The following is a 21609-nucleotide window of genomic DNA, read 5'->3' as shown; positions in this document are numbered from 1 at the left end:
CTGCCTGATAGGCAGCTGGAACACAACAACTTTGGTTTGAAGATTAGAGAGTTTAGGCATAAGGGTGAGAGGCAATCTGTGCCACTCAACTTCCAGGCATCCATCCCTACCTTTGGGAGCGAATGTAACCAAAGCCTAAAATACAGAAAACACATTCCCATGCAGCACCCTATTTGCTGCCCGTCACGAGAGCCCTCCTGGGTACCACTGGGGAATGGGAAGTGGATTAATGATTTTTTCAGACATTCAGGTTACAAGCTAACTTAATCTTATGCAGGATTATCAATTAGTTCTGCTATGTGCTATGAAATCAGAGCAGTTATTTTCAAATTGGGGAATTTCATAGAATTTGGGCAGAGACTCGACTCTGTTCCTTAAGATTTGCGCTGACCAAATGTTAGTTTTTTCTTCTTTATGGACGGAAGTGTAAAATAAGCAAATTGTCTGAATTTCTGTTCAACTCATAGGCTTATTTTTGCTAACTTTTAAAAAAAGAAAGCAAATACAGGAATTTTCAGTCCTTTCTAATATATTTTCTGGTTATTTTATTTTGAAAAGTGAAAACACTCTTCCCAAGTTGCTTATTAAGTTAAAAAGTAACTTCACCATAATCCTTTGCTCACTTCTTTCTTTTTACCTTTTCACTAAAAAATGTAGTTGAATGAAAACCTGGCAAATGAGAACTAGTAACCAGAATAATGGAGATTTAAGAGAATGAGTGACACTCACAATTGTAAAATACTGCCAGCATCTTCAATTTTTACAAAAATAGAACACAGCAAGGACCAATTAATAAGAGAAACGTTAAAAAATGCAGGCAGGAAATTATTAAGTGTCCATGTATCAAAGGCCATTCTTATTCCCCACAGGGAAAACCAGATGACAAGCCAAGCTGCTTATCGTCCCAGAAATCATGCTCTGTTGTTAGTATTTGTACAATCACTGCCTGCAATTCATGTTAAAATGATGGAGGACAAATAATGGATGAAGTTTTCAAAGTGGAGTATGAGATGCACATGCATATAGCCCATTATCTTTAAAAGGACATGTGCACACTCCAGGACCTACATTACACTGCCAAAAACTTTCCCTGATTTTGTAGTATGTGCACTTTATGAATGTGCATGAGCTGCTACAAAGCTTAAATAAGGGATTTTATAAATTATAAAGTTTTGCATGACCTTGGGGATGTGACTCTTCCTGGCTAAAGCATGACAGATAGTGGGTACTGTGAATATTTTTACTCAGTGTCAAGCCAAGGGAAGAGAGTCCTTTTGGGGCTGCTGGGTAAGCTGATGCAGAAAATGAGGTGATATGACCAACATTGTTAGTTTTCACCTGCCTACCACCTACTTACCACTGAACACTTATCACTTTGGATGAGAGATGTAAACCAAAACATATCATGATTCATGATGCTTATACCCACACAAAGTTCAAGCTACCCAGCAGCTTTCTGGTCATACTTTTTATCACACTCAGTGTGAGTCTTTTGAGTCTTCACAGTCTCAATATTTCTGTTCTTTCTAGAACAAGTTTCTCTGCATAAAACCACTAAAAATGTGAGGAACAGAGGGATATAGTCCGTACTTGTTCCACAATAAGCAAATCTTATTGCCATGGTTAGACTCCAAAGTCCCATTAAGTCTTCCTTTTTACTCTTTTTGACTGGAAATAAAAGAGATGTGTGGGGATATACTTTGTGGAACTCCAGAGTGCCATAAATTTTCCAAACTCTTTGGGTTCAGCATTTCATCTTTATTTTGTGTGAAACCAAGCAGTGAAGCAAGTTCTGATGAGCGCTATAACCAGATGCTAACTATCTCCATTTCTTTAGGAAACAAATTCTGGACCATTTGGTAAAATAGTGCTTAGTTATCATCAAGACAAGTTAGCTGTGTTCAAGGACAGGCAGTGGCAGGGTGGGAAGAGTTCAAGAGTCACCACCTTGAGGAAGAAATCTTGTTGACCATGTGTGGTTCATCGATCAAGGCATTTGTTGCTTATGTTTGGATATAAATTTTGATGCATCATTACCACACCGAATAAAAACTAAAATTAGAAACAAATAGTAGGCAATAGCAGTGGGTCCCAAACTTACACCTTGCCTGTCCTCAGGGACAAGATATCGCACTCCAGACTTGGCTATCTACAACTTGTTACCATCTTGGCTAGATTTGTTTGGTGTCCCCAGCTCTGCAAGGATTCCTATGAGACACTGTTACAGTCAGGGTCCTCTGACTTTATGGAATCTACTGCTACAGCATTATACCACTCTGCAGCATCAAAATATCCTGCAATTTCAGTTATATGGCATAACTTCCACATTTCTCTTTCCTATTACCAAGATATAGCAAAAGAATGACTATATCTGTCGCTTTCTGGCTTCTACTGAATACTTCACAAAAATCTCATTGCTAGATCTTTTCTACTGGGAATGAAAAGATTTTAGTGCTGCATTTTGAAAGAGTCTGTATTTACTAACTGATCCTCTAAAACCACCAGATTTAGACATTAGAACCTTTTCTATTTTTCTGAAATCCCCCTTGGAACTTCTGTGTCTGTGCTCCAGCAGACAAAACACAGTGACATGATCAGAGAGATGTAGATGAAACCATTCCTTCCTGAGCACAGTCATTTCCCATGACAGATCAGTCATTTTTTCTCCTCTGATTCAGACATGTTCAGAATGAGCTTTCTAGCATGGTCATCTGCACAAACCATCAGCATTGTTTCTGGGTAGCTGCTAAATCATACTACTGAGGGGAGTTTCTAACTATTTAGCAAACTGCCCCCCAGGATTCATGAATTTCAAAAAGCAGCATAGACATGCCTCATCTGTTCCGACCTCAGACCCCCTCCCTTGTGAAGAATATCTGGGATAAATATTCCACAGATTTATCACTTCCTGAGGGCTTCTTTGAAGGGATGTAAAAGTTTCAATTAATAATTATTTTTCCTACAATAAAACTACAATTTCTAGAGTTCATCTTACTATGTCATCCTTTTCCCCCAAACCAAAAGCAAAAGCCTCTGTTTTTTCCAGCAAAGTGTATGAAATATCAAGAGACCAAGGTAAAATTCTAAACCTAGAAATGGGAAAGCAAATCCACTGCCCACTCAGACCATTCTCTTTCCTCCTCACCCAGGGCACTTGATTTACAACACTGGCAAACTTAACTTGTACATTTTCCATAATAAAAATATTTTCCTGTATGATGTGGTAAGTGTGGGAGTCTCAGAGGAGGGCCAGGTCTGCCTGGCTTGAGGTCTCTTTTGTCAGTAGAAACTCTGTCCTCTCAGTGGCTGCTGAGAGCATTTTGGAACAACTTGCATTTCTGAGGCTTCAGTTTCCCACTGACAGTCTGGCAAGACCCATTGACAAGCACATCTACTGCATAAAGGTGTTATCATGTACTGAGCAAACAGACAAGAGGAACAGGCAGTGTGACAGCCTGCATACGGCTCTCAAACACAGCAACTATGTTTTGTAAAGCCTGATGTCATTGCTCTGTACTGCTATAGGGGGTTTGGACCAAGAATTTTTCCCTCTTCACCAAATTCCCTTCTACTGACCAATATCAGATTCAAGATCCAGCATCAGAAATCAATGCTGCAGGACCTCTATTATAATATCTAAATACTGATATAATATGAATCTTAAAAAACCATTCCATGGCTCACACAGGTTTTTTCTCTTTGCCAGAAATACTGACAAAGCCCAAGGCTTTACTGGAGGTTCAGTTACTGTTCTTGATGCATTCTTGTAGTGGCTGGTACAGCCTCTTTCTGCCTCGCTGCTGCAGAGTTGTCTATTCAACACTCAGTGTCACACACTATTAATATTGCATGGATCAATGGTGAAGGGAAGAAAAACTCAGCTTCTCTCTTTGTTGGTTCAGCAGAACCACTTTTAGTTCCCAGCATAAGTGGTGAGACTACTCTGAGACTACTTATGTATTTGTGGAATAATATGAATGGAATAAATGTAATAGACAGTGTTCAAGCTCATTTTCATCGTCTTTTCCCTGCAGGTTTTTTTTGTTCCATATGACTAATGACTAGAACCAGTTGTTCACCTTTTTCATCCACAGCTTCCATTTTATTTTTTATTCTCAGCCAATAATATTCAGGACAGGAAAAGGCATCTGGTTCAAATCCACAACAAAGTCCCTGTCAAACCATTTATTCTCCCTGGGCCTTTATCAAGTTATCACAGCCTGTAGCTGCACCAGTTTAAAGGCAAGATAAGTCATTCACTGGGAAGTAGCTTCCTACAAATGATTTATTGCACCAGTGCCATTTTTGAACAGAATGGCCCAGACTGCATTTATTTTGCCATGATTACAGGAAACATGTCAAAGTACTTGCATTTTTTAAAAGCTGAGAGCACCTGATGGAAAACTGCTCTAGATCTGACACCAAGGAATCAAGAATGCACCAAAAGAGAGAAATTTCAGTTCTGTAACAGTCCAGTATTTTAAGTGAAGAGATTGCTTGCGCACACACAGCAGCTGTGCTGAGATTTTTTGGGGTCTTGACCTGAGCCTATCTGCAGTTTGGAGCTAGAGAGATACAGACCAATTGCCTTTTTTTTTTTTTTTTTTTCCCCTGAAACTGCAGTTGTTTGGGAGAACGACTTATCAAACCTGAAATTTTGACAGTTATGTTGAATCTGCAACTTTTCATCCTTTGTCATTGAACTTATCCTACTAAGCAGCCTAAAGACAAACTTGAGTATTCTTCTTCATCTAGTGAACAAAGTCGAGATGTACGCAATTCCCTGGTGGTTCCAAACTTGCTAGTGGGTTTCATTAGATGTTTGTGATTTTCATTCTGGCCTGACATAGTTGTAGCAGTCTTTTCAGTTCAGTATTTGATTTTCCATGCTAGCTCTTAGCCAGTCTGCTCTCTTTACTTCTGAATTTTTGTATGTTCTATAACGTATATATGCATAATTACACAGACAGCATAATTATATTTTGCTTGATTATATGTGTCCCCTTCTTTTCTTAATCATCACAGACACCCGACTGTAATTCCCTGTTTCATTCAGGTCTGAGAGACACAGAGCAGTACTTAGAGGCACAAAGCTCTCAGCTTCCATCATTCTTGGCAGCAGCTGCCTCAACATCTGATGTGCAACTACAAGCAAAGCTCCTCACTGCTTGGTGTGTTCCTGCTCATTGCACCCCTGGCCTAATTGAGAGCTGCAAGTGCAAACTAGTGAAATGATCTGTCATCAGTTTATCCAGAAAAATCTCCTGCAGGCATGGGTTTGATAAGAATACAAGGTTTCATCAGTCCAGACACAGCTTCAGTGTTCTTTTTATTTCTCTTTCTTAGCCACAACATATCCAGTTGAGATTTATGGCTAGAGCTTCAAATGTGAGATTTCTGGACAAATATAATTCTCATTTAGCTTTCCCCACCTATATTTTTCTCTACTTAACAAGAGGGAAGTTGAGGTACAGAAAAGTGCTGTAATTTGTCCAAAGGCTGACAGAGGTGGAAACAGAATCAGCATCTCCTCATTCTTAGTCCAGTTCCCCAGCCCCAAGGGCGCACTGGTAAGTAGGTGTTCATATGCCCATAATAAGTAACCCCCTAGAGTGAAATCTTCAGTGTAATTTTAAACACTGAATAAAGTGATTGATAAATTATTAAATAGTTAATTAACAGGTTTTTTTCCCGATGTCAGCAGGGTAATAACCTATTGCTTACTTTGATAGTTTGTAAATACAGGTAGTCAATCTAGATGAAAACGTCTGAAAAGGGAATGCAGTGAAGCACTGCTAAAGCAATCTATTTCTTTGGCACTTCCAAATCCCCATAATCTATTTATGCTTCAATAGTAGACCTGGGGAGTAGGACCAGGATAAAAGAAAATAATGAAATAAATCAGCAATATTAACAACCTCTGTAGAGAGTGAAAGATTTGAGGCTGGTCAGTGGTATCTCTTGAAGTCAGCATGGGCTTTATTTCACAGAATCACAGAATATACTGAGTTGGAAGGGACTCAAAAGGACCATCGAGTCTAACCCTTAGACCTTCACAGGACCATCCCCAAGAGTCACACCACGTACCCACGAATATCATCCAAACACTTCTTTGAACTCTGTCAGGCTCCTTACATGCATGCTGCCTTTGTGCCAGTTTGAGTGGTTCTCAAAAAAAAAAAAAAGAAAAGTGGTGTTTTCTTGCTTCATATTGTTATTGAGAGAATCCCTATTTCCCTTTTAAATTAAGTAGTAAAGTAAATGCCTTCTTTTTCAGCTTTTTGTGAAAAAAGTAAATACACAATTTCAGGGACAAAGCTCTTGCATATCTTATACTAATGAACTGATTCCTCAGGTCTCCATAGAGCAAACATTTTTCTCACTTCACTATTTAGCAGTTTGCAAAGTTTGCAACCCACAGTTTGCAATATGAGTTTCCAAGCACTGTAGTCAATGCCTACAAATATATCAGTCTTGTACCAGTAGCTCAGACCCTAAGGTCTTTCAAGTCTCAAGTCTAATTCAATTACTCTCCTGGTAGTCCCCTGGATCTTTTTTTTGAAGCCCTTGTTAAAAACAACAACAACAACAACTAAAAACCCCCCAAAAACCAAACAAAACACAGCCAACAAACCCCCTAAACCAAGAAAAAAACAAAGTCATCATATTTACTGTCTTCCATAGTGCCAAGACAATTTCAAGAGTAAGTTATATTCTCCATTCAGCTGTGCAGAAATTATATATATTTCAATTTTCTTAAAGTCCTTGTGTGAGAATCCACTGTATTGATGCTTCGTCAGTTAATTTAAACAACTGGTTCTAAAGCTGTTTGACTGACGGTTTAACTGGAGATGATGGGCAAATTTCTCATAAGGAAAGGAACCCTCCTAAGCTCATTTGCATGAACATCGATGAAAATAATTCATTGGCTTTTCAGCTAGAGACTCATATTTTTTGTGCTATCCTCTGTTAACTCAGTCATACATTAATCTGTGGACTCAATGGTAGCCATCGTACTTCTGGTGCACTTGAAAAAAGTTACCATGAGGATAAATGTTTCTAGAAATTTGTTCCTCTAATCTGTTATTTTTTCAGTCTGTCTGACAGCTTTTCATCTCCTGTGTCTGTGCTTTTAAGTTTTTGGACAGTGTTTTCATTATTTTTAAATAGCCTCCTTTATTTCTCTGTTTTACTATTAGAGAATTTTCATGTCCCTTCACATTGTCTTTGAGTCTTCACTATACTGTCTCTATAGTCTTTATGCCACCTGGAAGTATTTTAGCCTTTGAAACTGACCCTTAAAATTTAATTTTTGCATGCTTTTCCATTAATGAGTAATTTTTATGTATTCAATATTACTTGCAAAGTTAGGGTTTTTTTGGAGTATGTCATATATACCATTTATAATCTCTGTAACAAAGAGCTTCCTCCATAATGTCTTTGGTGTTAAGTCTTGGTGCCTTTTTCAGGAATACATCAACAGCTGTTTCCCATTTTGAGAAAAGAGTCAGAGAAAAATGTCTTCAAAACAGCAGCTGTGCATGTTTTAAAAAAAAACTGGTCCCTATCTCATAGCTTCCTCATGAATTTTTACATCCTTCTTGAAAGTACTTACACTGTGTCTGTGTTTGGAGGAAAACACTGAATATCACATGAATCACAGTGAAATCACAGAGGTTGCCAACACTGTAGAACAGAAGAGCTGAGAAGCTCTATGATAACACGATTGGTGGGACTGCAGGTGCTGCTAAAGCTGTTGCTGTTATGTAGAAAACTTTGCAGTCTTCAAACATTGGATTTTGTTGCTTGAAACCACTTACAAAGCTTTGATAAAATATAATAACATATGATAACATATAATAACAAAGTAATAACAAGAGGAATCCTGAATATACTTTCATCTCATGATTTTTTCTCTTTTACTGATGAAGGTTACTGATAACATTGTAATATAGCAGAGGGGAGCAGCTACTTACTGCTGTTGTGTGCCCAGTCAAAATCCTTCATCAGTCTTACCTATGTGGAGGTTTTGCCAAGTTACAGTCTGAGCAGAGGGGCTAAAGCCAGAGAAAACACTCTGCTCTGCTGGCTCTTTATGACAGGCTTTAATGGGAGTGGGATTTGACCAAGACCTAACTGCACATGTTTAGGAGGAAGCAATCATCAGTGTTTAGAAGAAATGGCAGCTATAAAGCTCAAGCAGTTAATAGACATCGAATGGTGCAGGAATCTGTTTTGTACCCAGGTGTACATGGCTATCCATAGGGCAGGGAACAGCTGTCATTCCACACAGTTACCTGCACATAACAGCTATATCAATGTTTTTAACGTCTGGCAGATTAAGAAGACAGCAGGACCAAGGTGGACAGACTTCCAGCATTGACAGCAGAGCATCCCTTCAGAGCCACGAGAAACTCCAAGATGGACGAAACAACAATTTGCTGGGACACGGCTGTACAAGAGGCTGCAGCAGCTAGTGAGCTACAGCCCTGTGGAGCACACACACTTCCACACGGGCAGGGTGAGGAAAGGTCCTCTCTGTGCATTCCTTCTTCACTGCATGGATCCTGGAGTGTCTGACCCCTCCACAAACAGGATCCCCAGCCAAGGACAAACTCACAGAGCACAGCGGCTGAGATTTTCCACATACAACTCTGCTCTTCTTTTGACTCTGCCACTGGAAAAAATGACCATCAGCAACAAAATACAGTTTTTTTAAGTAAGCGTGACTTTCGTTTTCAAAATCCTGGAAGAAAACTTGAAACAATTCATTGGGCAGCCTCTCAAAGATTGCCACATTCCTGGCTACTTGCAAGACACAACCTTGTACTGGGGCCAGATGTATCTTGAAGGCTTTACATTACCCCCTCTCTCTCTCCATTAATTAAAATGGTCCAGCTTGGAATTTTGTGAAACTGCTGGAAACAGCTGTTTCTGAGCACCTGCTGTTGAGTTTATAACAGATGTACATGATGTAAATACATGAATGTAGTGTCAAATAGGCCAAATATAGGCTTATTTCATTCAAATTCCTGAAACTCATTGAAAAAGTTGCAGCCTGAGTGTATTCACACTGTTCTTTAACATCATGTGTTCTGCTTTGTAGTAAAAGATGTCAAAAACTGACCAAGTTTAAGTTTTGATAGTGACTTTAGTGGATGCAGGATCAGACACATTCGTTATGTATGGTAACATGGCATAGGAAGACCTTTCTTTTTGTAACAATAGGCTCAATGAGCCAGAGTTGAAAAACAGCATAGTAAGGAAAGCTAAAAACGGGAATTTGCTCAGATCCATAGTTAGGTGTTATAAAATGTGAAAAACTTACGTCTGTCTCTGTTTTTAGGTCTATTCTTGATGAGAACTATCTTGAATAGAAAGAAACATACTTTAGTAAAAATGTTGCTGACATGAAATCTCTTCTTTTTTTTTTTTTTTTTAAATCAGCACCCACAATTCCAAACATTTGTGGTATTTTACAAATTGTACATCCACATTTTGATAATAAATGCATGCTAATTCTGTCCTATTGTGCTTTTATTTTGAAGAGTTACCATCTGTAAGCAAATTTCATTTCAACCTTTTAAAAAAATAAGTTAGGCTTTTGGAAGTGAAAAACATTTTATTTGTAATAATCTATTTTTACCGTATTGTTTCCATTCTATATTTTACAGAACAAAGTGCTTTGTAATTGAATCTATTTTAAAATTTTGTTCCGCATTATATGTAATTCTGGTCACAATTTTTTCACAAATACAGATTTTTATCACTCCATGAAATGATATAGTGTTCCTATTAACAACAAGCAGTTTACAAAGGTACTAAGATAAAGATTTTGCATCTGTCACAAGCATGGTGTTGGTCTACTTGTTTAATTTGAGCACAGACTGAATTAATCATAAGACCAAGCAAAGGAGCAGAATTTCTCTGGCCATAAGAGGAACAGATTTCATTGCCTAGAATAAACTGTTTCATGTCCATCCTTTCTTATAATGATTTTTTTTTCCCTTGACATTAGTTTCCTTTGGGAAGGACCGAAGTGGATAATATTTCACATAATTTCTGAAGACACCTATTGTCCTGTTCCAATCAAAATGCACTATGATCTTGGACCTTGAACTGGATCTTGATCCTGGAAAGAAAATGTTTATGTACTTGAGTAATCCTGTAGAAATTATTGTGACTACTCATAAGTAAATGTTTGCAGGATCCATGATGTATCAGGTAATACAGACTAAAGCCATGGAATGTTTGTAAGCAGAACCACTAATCTATTAACATTTTCCATGTAAAGTTTTCCAGTTACAAAAACAAGGGGGAAAAAAAAGCAATTGCATACTTGCTTTACTTTCTATGATTACAGTTACTTTGAGCAAGAAGAGTTTTTGTGGGTGATTTCGTACAACACCAACCACATAGGATGTCACTATGCTAGAACCTTAATTTAGGCTGGGCAGGCATTTTTGAATTTACTGTCTCAACATGAAAGCATTACTGCATTTTGGTATGTATTGGAGCACCCGAATCAGATGCTTTTTGGATGATACAAAACTAAAAGTTGTGTTCCAAGGGAGCACTAGTGCCATCTGCCCAGCCTTGGGCTTATCGACCACAGGAACAGGTGAGAAAAGATTTGAAATAGAACTTCCTGAAACCTGGCTCATATGGATGTCAGGTCGACATTGCCGGCCGCTCTGCTCTGCAGAGCCACTTCTGTCCTGCTGCACGGCCAGCAAACGAACACACAGATCCCAGGAAGCCTGGGTTTATGGAGTGAAAAGTCTATAGAATGAAAGATCCACAGCCCTTAGAGTGTAAGAAGTTCACTGGTGACTGCATTAAAAATTGGAGGAGTTTCCTGCAGATAGAATTTAATTAGCAGCAGGATTCTACCAAATATTTGCAGTCTGATCTGACTGTTGCTGGCTGTCTTTGCCAATGTTTTACTAAGCTGTTTTTGAGAGCAATCTGGTTATTCAATAGATTGCATCTACTTAAATATATTTGCACAGAGTATTGTGCACAAATGCAAGCTCACTCAGACACTAATTTCATGCTTGTTGTCACACGATCATTTCTCAAACAACTCTACTGATTGTAAAAAAAGTGAAATCATGGCACCAATCAGCTTTATCCAGAGTACAAGGCACTTCTACTGACTGCCAACTGTACCTTTTGCTGCATATAATTATCTGTGTCAATATATTACACAGATGAGTGAATACCCTCAGCTATGCCATGGACAAGCAATACTGAATCAAAGAATTATGGAATGGTTTGGGTGGAAGGGATCTTTAAAGATAATCCAGTCCAAATCCCTGGCAATGAGCAGGGACATTTTCAATTAGATCAGGTTGCTCAGAGCCCCATCCAATATGGCTTTGAATATTTCCACAGATGGGGCATCCACCACCTCTCTGGGACACCGCGTTTCTTCTTTTGACCAACATAGCTGTAAGGATCTGGCATGTCATGGGAAGCCCTGATAATGGTTCAGAAGAGGGAAAAAAAAGAGGTCATTCTGAATAGTATGTGATTTGTGAGGACAGAACTCACACTACAAGAATAGTCACACAGCCTGGGAATACACCTGAGAAATGCTTGGTTGGGACTTGTCTCCCTTAACTTTAGACATAAGAAAAATGAGTTAGCCAGATCCAGGCTCAAAAATAAACATAAAAAGGGGGGGGAAATTCTTTTAAGTTGTAGTGCACTTGCTCTGTCTTGATTGTCTGTCTTGGCAGATGGTTCTCCCTGTAGCTCTGCCTCCATGGAGTACATCATCATTGTGCACAGCTCAGATGTGGCCATGCACATTGTGCACTGACATTTAGTCAGACGAATCATGTTTGTGATGGCGCAGGCAACTCGTGGACATGCTGTCAAACCCTTATGAAAAAATGGGAACATTTCTGATTGTTTCAACAGGAGTAAGAGAGATTTAAAATTTTTCATCCCTACATGCAAAAGTGGTATTAGATAAACGAGAAATTACGCAAATGTACTCTTGCAGAAATGAAAACAGGGAAGGAACCCTAAATAAGACATAGAAGGTTTTTACAAAATACTCAGTGATATGGAGGAGAAAAACAAAGAGGGGCAGTCATAAAAACAAAAGAAACTCCTTGGGACTCATTTATTCCATACAGCTTTATTGTCTTGCAAAAGCAGCTAGTGATCTTAACTCCCAAAGTCTCATCTGGTTTCTCCAAGTCATTTCAAGGATAAAAATATTTTCCTCATTTCTGTTCCAAGGAGGAGGGAAAGAACTCTAACACAGCTGGAAAAGCAGTTTCCTTCTACCACAGTTTATTGCAGTGCCTCTTCCTCTGTGGTGCTGCAGTCCTGATCACACATGCGTGTTCCCACAGCATCACTCGGCATTAAACTCTGCCAGATTTACCTTCTGTTCAGTTTGCTCCTTCTACATTGTGTATTAAATATTGGCACAGTACTGTAAATGTTTAATTACCAACTGTCAGAAAGTACACATGGCTACTTTCATCTGTAGTCTTGAAAAAAATTAATGTAATATTTCCAGAAGATTTCCTGTAGATTTGGGGGTATTGGAGGTTTGGTTATAGATCTTGGCACACTATTCAGAATTACAGCAAAGTATGTGATAGAGGCACCAACCCATCCAGTCCATTCATTTAGATGTTTTCTGCTTGCAGAAACATATGATCACTACTTCAAATTTATTTCTGACAGTTTAAACTAAACCTATATATTGGTGTAATGGGATGTACTGAGAAGCTGCAGTTGCCTGAATCAGACACAAAGCATTTTTCTGTTTTCCAGGTGGCTAGGTATGCTAACACTTCTGCTATGGAAAAAGTGGCTGCCAACACAGAGAAAGCTTAGAGGTTTTGGACAGGTTTACAGTTTTGGTGGGAGATGGAAAGCAAGGAGATATTCAAAAAGTATTAATTAAAAAACCCACAGATATCATCTGGAAGCCTCACTGCTCTAGTTCCTGCCCCAAAAAGAGACCTGGAACAAAGCAAAAATCCTGCAAATAATCTCCATTATTTTTATATTTGACCCAGATCTCATTCGTGGCAGAGTAAGTTCCTCTATGCAGACTCTAGTTAAGAAGCAAGGGAAGGCGAGGCCCCACCTCTCACCCGTGTTGGGCTGCTCAGGCTCTGCCTTTTAGTGCAGCAAAAGGGACAACAACTTATAGCACCTACTGCAGCCAAAGTCATCAGTATTACTAGGAAAAGCAGGAATTATTTTTTCCTACATATCAGTTACAGTTCAGTCCCTTAGCACATGTGGTAAATTTTGAATGAGGGATAATGTAAAGCTTTTAGAGATCCTTCTGCTGCCACACAAAAACTTCCAAGATAGATAGGTGTGATTTTTAAACAGGAGCTTTGTGGTTCTTCTTCTGGAGAGTGTGTTAGTAGCTAAACTACTAATTCCTTATGCATATTGTGCTTAATCATCTTAGCTTCCATCAGAGTAGTTACATCTGTTTATCTGTATTTTAATGATTGGATGAGCTATGCTCTGGCCAGCAGGGGAAAACGATTTGGTATTTTTAGCATTCATTTAGCAATGCAAATGAGGTTGCCATAATCGTGTTTGTGACAAAACACACCGTTCAATCGGGACCTCAATAATGACTGATATTAGCTATGCTCTGTACATCAGTGATATTGGCTCAGAGTCACAAAATCCCTCTTTTTGTCCTTTTAATTGGAAAGGAGGAATGCATCTAATCAATTAAACCATTTTTTTACAAAACTGCCCAGCTGTCCTCATGAGTCCTCCCAGAGACTCAAAATTGTAACACAGGGCAGAAAGCTTTGCTGTTCAGTATTTTGGGGGTTACTTTAAGTCCATTATAAACAACAAAGTAAGCATATAAAAACTTCTGTAGCTTTTAATATTCATTAAGAGACAGACAACTGAGAACAATCCTAAAATGCAAGTCCTTTTAAAATGTATGTCCATGAATACAGAGTTATGTAAAATCAGTCCCTTTAAATGGAATTAAATTTTCCATAGACACTTTCATGGGTCCAACTACATTGGAACTAGTGCTCTAGACAATTTTTTGCACCTTACCTTCCACTGTTTTGATGTGTGCTATACTGTAGCCCTAAAGCTTTTCCCACAGTGACCATTTTGTACTTGAAAAGTCCCTCTTGGAAGAGTACTATACAATTTAATTAGTACTTTTCTATGCAATTTTGTCGTGAGTATAATATTCTTCAGTCTATGTGCAAAGGCATTGAGGCAATTTTGTTGTGGTTAATTAGTTATGAGAGAATGCTCCAAGAATTGAGTCATAATAAATACTATACCCACACATTAAGGTAAGTCAGGCAATACTGCAAAGAATTTACAGTTTGAACTAGCTTTGTAAGATACACTTTGAAGCCAGGGATAAACTGGAAAAAGTTTTCAGGGCAGCAGGCAACAGTGAAATTGGCTTAACAAATGTAATGAGCACCCATATAATGTAGATTTATGGATTTTTTTTTTCCTGCATTCAATTATATGCAACATCTCCTTTCAGGCCATAAATTTCCCACGCATATTTGAAAGCTCAAGCTATATAATTTTGGAGAGTACAGAAATGGCCGCAGCAGCGGCAGAGACTTCTGCAATGACACCAGGAGCTGTAATTAGTGCCTCGTCCTCAGTCCCACTCAGGCCAGTGAGAACACACCGAGCAGAAGATCACTGCATTTTCTGAATCAACCCAAAGGCACACGTGGAAAGCTGAAATGAAGATGTCAAGAGGATGAGAGCTGTCATCAGAGCTGATTTGCTACTTCTGCACCCCCTTGGTGAGAACCTGCATGGTTCTCTATAAATCCTGACTTCCCCTTAGTCTGGCAGGGCACTCACTCCACCGGGCTGTGGAGCACAGACATCCTCATGTGAACACTGCAGCACAAAAATCCATCCCTGCTGAACATCATTTTGACTGACACAGAACAGTTACTGCCCTCCCAACGTCCTACCAAGCACCACCCCCAGACACATCCCAACCTCACTGATCACCTGTCACACAAAAGACACAGTTTTCCACCTACTCTCTTCCTGTTGAGTTATAAACTCCAGGAATTCAAGGTCTTGGAAATGGTTAGAATCTGCTGAAACCCCACCAAGTCCACCAGTCAGAGTGTTTCAGAAGGTTTCCTGCAGCAAGCATTCCTCTAACTTCAGTATTAAGCTTAATATTACATTTTTCAGAGGCACACATTAATACTGAGCAGCTAATAAAAAAGTAAGAACACTAGAAAGAGTAAGACTGATTGTCTTGTCTTTTAACTCATATTTTAAAGCAATTTCTGAAATATGTTTTCCCCATCTTATAGGCACAGCTATTTGAGTAAGTGGCATAGCTTTTTTTGTGCAAATGAGAGGCATAACCACACAGGATGAGCAGACAAATTGCCCTAAAAGTATGTGACTGACAGTGTGCTCTCACATCATGGCAGGAACTTTCATTACCTTATTCTCATTATTTTCTTCAAGATAAAGTATCTGCTAAAGCTTGTAGCAGAGATACAGAGATATTAAATCCTACTGGTCAAATTGTGTGAACCATATTTAAAAATAATAACATTTCATATTAACAGTCTTTAATTTTATTCCACTTGTTTTTCTATTTTGAAGACCAGTAGGTCCACACAACTCACCTTTTCTGCATCCTTCATTAGTTCATATTACCCTTACTGCAATTTGTCTCCTCTTTAAATACACAAATATTCCCCTGGCAACACACACCATAAACACACTGCTCTGTTTTCCCCTCATGGGGTTTTCAGTCTTCCCACATAAATGAGGCTCTCTCTGTCTCTAAGATGAAGTGCTGCCTCTCTCTGGGAAAATCTTCTCTGTGAATCGTGCTGACTGTTTACAATTGCCCTATCAGGACTGTAAATTATTGATATGAGGCTGCATTATCATATTTAAGATGCATGAACTTGCTAGCACTTCATGCTATCATGTTGCGTAGTACTGTAGGGTCTTGGGAAAAAAGAAATTACAGGTTTTGGGGGTGTTCTTGAGTATCAGTACTCACTGAGCAGCTATGGGCACAGCAAAGCTCTGGGCTATTTTACTGCATGGTTTTAGCATATCTGTATTACAGCAATGCATTTAGCTCCCTGTGCTTGCTCCTTCCAACCTTGACTGTGTTGATACTGATTTTCACCTTCCATACTGTTGTGCAGACAGTCTTACTGGTAGGACCAAGATTATTGGTTTACTGAGCCTGTATCTATACCAGGGACAAAGCCCTGCTTTTCTTGAAAAGTATACATATGTATGAACAGATTGTTTGATTGTATTTTTCTCCTTGAAGAAAAAGGAGCATTTACTTTATTTGTACTAGCTGAGAATAACAAATTAAAAACCTTTTCCATTTAGTACAGTTCAAATAAAAACTTTTCTCCCTTCCTATCAACTGTTTCAGTCAGTTCACAAATTAACGTTATGAGATTTAAAGAGTATTACCTGCTGAAAATAGGCTTGAATTTTTCTTGAAGATGTTTACTCTAAAACTCTTTCCATTAAAATAATGCAGCCATCCCTGTAATCTTTTACACTGTGATAGGCTCATTATATGGCACATACATATTAATCTATAATTAAAAGGGTTGGCTATGAGAGATATTTCTTAGCTCATCAGCCTCATATTCATCAATAGCTTTGGTATGTATATCCCCTTAGAAATGAAAAGTCAAAATACAGATAGGAAATCATACACAGGAAAACATTTGTAACATAGAAAACAGATTTTTCCCATCAATGGATGGCAGAAGGCTCAATCTTCTAAGCTAAATAATGTGCTTAAATATAATGAGATATAATGCATCCACATCTGCAAGTGTGTTAAAAAACAAAATGTTTTTTTTCCTTTGCCTCTAGGAATTTGAGATCTGCAGATTTCCTGCCAGAAAAGATAGAAATGGATGTTAAGTAGGTTGGAGAGAAGGGAGTGTTTCTAGGAGACAAAATAAACCCACCCTGTCCTAATATTTGGAATCTGATAATTTCTTGTTGTTAAATCAAGTTTTCCCAAATAAGGGTGTTTCCCTTAACATAGGAAGGCAAGATTAGGCCTAAAACAAGTGTTTAAACATATCTGTGTTGCTCCAGCCATAGCTTATTGTTACCTGTAGGTATCATATTAGTAGGGAAAGTTTTTTTGCAACAAGTTGGCAAACGATGAGCTTTCTCTCATGCTATCACATAAATTTCTGTTTTCCACCAAAATTTTCTGAAGTTTTTTAAACTTCCCTTCTGCACCTCTTTGTTTTTTGCCCACTTTCAATGCCCAAGTGTTAAAGGCCCTCCTCCTCTCTCAGTAATTTTCTCTTAACACTGAACTAAGCACCTCTGCTTCCCATTAAGTCTTTTCTTCGAGTAAAATCAACTTTTTATTAGATTTAGTAAAAGTAATTCTTTTTACTTCAAAGAAAGATCTTCTTTAATGATACTGGATGCCATTTATGCTGTGGAGATATGAAATCACATCTTTGGCAGTCCTTCCTAGACCAGCCTTAGCTGGATCTTCTGGATTCAGAATATTGAGGTAGCTCTAATAAGGGACTTGAGTGGCTAAAGTATCCAAGTGCTGGAAATTTAGGTACCTGAGACAGAGAGCCCAGGGAAACCCAGAACCATGTGCTTAGAGTCCACTCTTTCCTTTTGCTTCACAGGGAGACCTCAGGGCATTCCATAGGAAGACCTCACAGGCATCTCAGGGACCTGAGCAGCTGAGTCAGACATACAGAGGTCCCCAGTAAAAGGTCCTAAGCACTGGGATATGTCTAAAAGTCCTAATTTTCTTGATGCAATAAGACCTCCACCTAGCTAGATCTACAGCTGTCCTAGAGATAGTATAACTCCTTGACCAGCAGTTACCGTGACAGCTTAACACTGAGAAAGTTATTCCAGAAAATAGAAAACTTGTGTGTTAAACTGTCCAAAGTCCAGGGAGCTTAAAATATGTACTTCCAGGAGAGTGGCCACACAGTAGAAAGAAACATGTCTTCTTCTTTTTTTTTTTTTTTCCCCCATTGTCTGAAGAATTCCAGATTAACACAACTATCTTACAAATCTTCAGTCTAGGGAGTGGGGTGCTGGTGGGGTAAATGCTATGAAAGAAAACAAGATTTCCTGATACAGAGGACTGTAAAGAAGACCACAATGCACACAGTACACTTGACATAAAATTAAGGAAAAATCTCCAAATACATGCTGTTCAAGTACCACATCTATATTACTTGCTCTCAAGATCAGCTACAGGACAAAAAGTTACTGTTCTCTAATCAGTATTCATATGAAAGTGTTCAAACTGTAACTCAGGATCCTAAGAGACTGGAATACTTCTCAGTTCCATCTTTTTAAAATGAGAATGAATTCTATTTCAGTGTTAGCTTTGATGTTTTTCAGGCATTTTTTTCCACATCAGTTAGAAGAAAATTATTTGCTTCAGCAAATCTTAATGCCTGCATGTTTTTGGTTTTGTCTTTCACTAGATGACAAACATTTTCTTAGATGACAAATATTTTTTTTAGGTGAGTCCAACCATTTTATGACAGCACATTTAAAAAAAACTATATCCTGGTTATAAGACATACTAGAAATGAGGTTTGGTTTTGAATTTATATTATTCAAAACACAATTAAATTTAATGATCCCTTCTGTTGCATGAAGAAGACGGCATAGTGGATGGAGTGAGTTAGAAACAATTTTTTTAACACAAAATGCAACTGGCAAAAGCCTCCATTAAAACCAATGCAGAAATATTTTTTTGCCAGAAGAACAGGAGTGCGTATCACAGGACAACGTGGGGCTCATAAGGCTAAGAAAGTGAAGACCATTCAGCCAGTCTGTAAGGAAGTCCATCAACAAAATGTAGAGGAAAGAGAAGAATGTGCAGTGAGCACAAAATAAGGAGCACTATGGCCTTTTCCTTTTATCAAGAAATAATGTTACCTGAAAAGGTCTCTTCAGTGTAAAGGATGCAATGGAAGTTACTAGTGCTATTATAGGTCCATCTCCATTGGAAGATCAAAGCAGCAACATAAAAGCAAGTGTCAGCTGAAGCACTTTCTTCTACTTTCAAGGTAAAAGGTAAAAGCTGCTGAACAGAAATCTATGAAAATGTTTTCTTCTGACATGCTGATGGTAATTATCCTGACTGATATTAACCTTGATAAATAGCCATCAGTGTCTGCTCAAAAAGAAGTCGTCCCTCCCCACAGTACATCTAAAGGAAAGATGGCCTGCAAGGAAAAATTCAAGCCCTTCACTTTCCACTAAGCATGAACAAATGCATAGACAAAATAAACATGAACAGATACATAGAAAATCATCATTTACACTGGAAGTAGTTTTGGTCCCTTGCCTACCACTTCATATTTTAACCACTCAGTGACTGATATTCTATCCAAGTCTGGTATATGGCTCAAGTTGATTTATTTTCGAGATATAACTTTGTCCGTTCGCTCCCTATTGAGAGGGAAGATAGAGAACTGTATTTTCTATACTTATCTTTAAAGAATCTGCCTGCATCTCTAACACCTTTCTCACCTGCTGTCCTGCACATTTCACCCCTCTGTAGTTGCCTAAGGAAAAATAAAGGGAAATTGGGAAAATACACCTACTAGGAACAGCAGTCTGTGCAACAGAGCCAGTTCTTTCAGGCTTGCAGAGGAAACATGAGTGCAGATGAGGTACTGGATGATTCCATGAAAATATTTTTTCCAAAACCAGTATTTCAGGAGCAGAAGGTGCATTTGTTCACTTTGAAACAACTGAAGCACTCTCACAGCTGGGGCTTTTGGGGGCTCCAAAACCGGAGGGCAGGAGAGCTGACCCGTATGAATTGCCAGGACTCAGGAAAGTGGGGCACAGGCTGGAAGAAAGGGTCCTCCCTTGGAAACTGGATTTCTGCAAATCTTCATTATCTGACAGAAAATGCTCTCTTGAAAAGCTTCTACCAGCTCAAAGCATAAGGAGAATGCTGGCTTTCTGGGTTCTTGACAGATCTAGTTATTTACAAACAAAAACATTATTAAGATATGGTTATGGACAAACAGGGGAATGTTAGAGTGCCAGGAAAAGGCAGATCAGCACAAGAGCCCACAAAAACAGGTTCAAAGTCCAAAGGCAGTTTAGCAGACTCAGTGGAAAACTTCTGATTTTCTTTTCTTTAAAGACCAGCAGTATTTTTCAGAGAGGTTTTGTCTCTTCTGCAGGGGATTGTTTAATGGCCAGCAATAATGGCCAGCAATAATGGCCAGTGTTTCTATTACCCAAGTAATGAGAAAAGCAGCATCCCAGATTTATAGCAACGAAGACTTTTGGAACCTCAGTAGGATTTAGATGGAAGCAGGATGTGGCAAAGTCCCTTTCCAATATCAACATCCTCTCTTCTCATTTGTTTATCAGTGGTGGGGCTTCAACAAGAGTCCTGTCAAATGCATCCACAGGGAAAACTTTCCTCTGGCTATGCTTAATGGCCTTTCCTTTAATATTGGATTAGACAGTCCTCAGGCAGAAGAGTGCACTGAACAAGGATTTCTCCCCACTTTATGTGACATTCCTGGTCACTGAGCTGTTGAAAGGGAAGAACCATCTTCACCTTGGAAGAAAGGTTGTAAAAGGAAGGGTTTCACCTGCATCGTTGAAACACAGGCTCTGCCTACTTGCAGCCCAGTGCTACAGACCCTGAATGAGAAACACCTATGCACAGGATCCTGAGGCAATCAGAGCCTGCAAGAAGCCCGTTGAAAGTACTCATTGTTCAGGTTAGGCAGTGTGAAAGGACTACTTAAGAAATTTCATGAGTACACATTCGTTTTTAATACAAAAAAAAAAAAGTAGAAAAGAAGTGGGACTTGCTCATCTTTGATTCCATTTGCTGTCAAGACTGGATGTTCCTAGTTTTTCTTTTATTTGTTTAGGATCATGTATTATTTCAATAGTCAGTGTCTGGTCTCAAAAAAACCCCAACAGAAATCATTTATAAAAACCAGCAATTCCCAGGCTGCAAATGCCATGGGACTTTGGTACTCTGCAACAGAACAACATTCCACCTCATTAAAATATACTGATGGGAAAAGGAAACTGCAGGCAAGAGCAGAGCCCTGGGTCCCTCACAAGGCAGAAGTTGTAACAACAAAACTACACTTGCAAAATCCCACAGACAGTCCTGTGTCTTGTGAAAATGAGCAGTTGATAGACAGTGATTTGGAGCAATTTTCCTCTGAGTAATCAGCAGCCACTTAACCACAGGAATAGGCTGTTGCTGTGCCTCCTGCTCAGGGAGAAGTGGCTGCTCAGGCAGCTCAGAGAAGGAATCAGGCACCCAGCTTTGATCTACCAGGAAACGAGCACTATGCTGGCTGATGCCATTAGGCCCTGAGTAAAGCAGGAGTGCACAATTTTTCAGTCTCAGTCTATGTCTGAATTCAGCAGGAAGGGAAGTGAAAGAAATCCCAATTTTCTAATCTTCCATCATGGTGATTTCATGAGGTTTAATGGATAAGTATTGACAGTCTTTTAAGTATATCTATGTTAAGATTAACTTCTTACAGACTTGTACTTTTATGCAAGCATTCAGCACCT

General features: G+C 38.8%; 1 protein-coding gene across 1 annotated transcript in view; it reads left to right on the top strand.

The window, feature by feature from the left end:
• Positions 1 to 9980, top strand: part of STK32B (serine/threonine kinase 32B) — a 176947-nt gene extending 166967 nt beyond the window's left edge. Inside the window, exon 12 of the mRNA XM_027891979.1 lies at positions 8339 to 9980. Within this exon, the coding sequence (XP_027747780.1) occupies positions 8339 to 8477 (139 nt within the window). The 3' untranslated portion in view covers positions 8478 to 9980. The remainder of the gene's footprint in view (positions 1 to 8338) is intronic.
• Positions 9981 to 21609: the final 11629 nt, after the last annotated feature.

This window comes from Empidonax traillii, unplaced genomic scaffold (genome assembly GCF_003031625.1).
Source record: "Empidonax traillii isolate 1590-97213 ecotype Southwest subspecies unplaced genomic scaffold, ASM303162v1 scaffold336:size770142, whole genome shotgun sequence".
Taxonomy (NCBI): Eukaryota; Metazoa; Chordata; class Aves; order Passeriformes; family Tyrannidae; genus Empidonax; species Empidonax traillii.
Note: the sequence above shows the minus strand (reverse complement) of the source record. Positions and strands in the feature narration are given on the sequence as shown.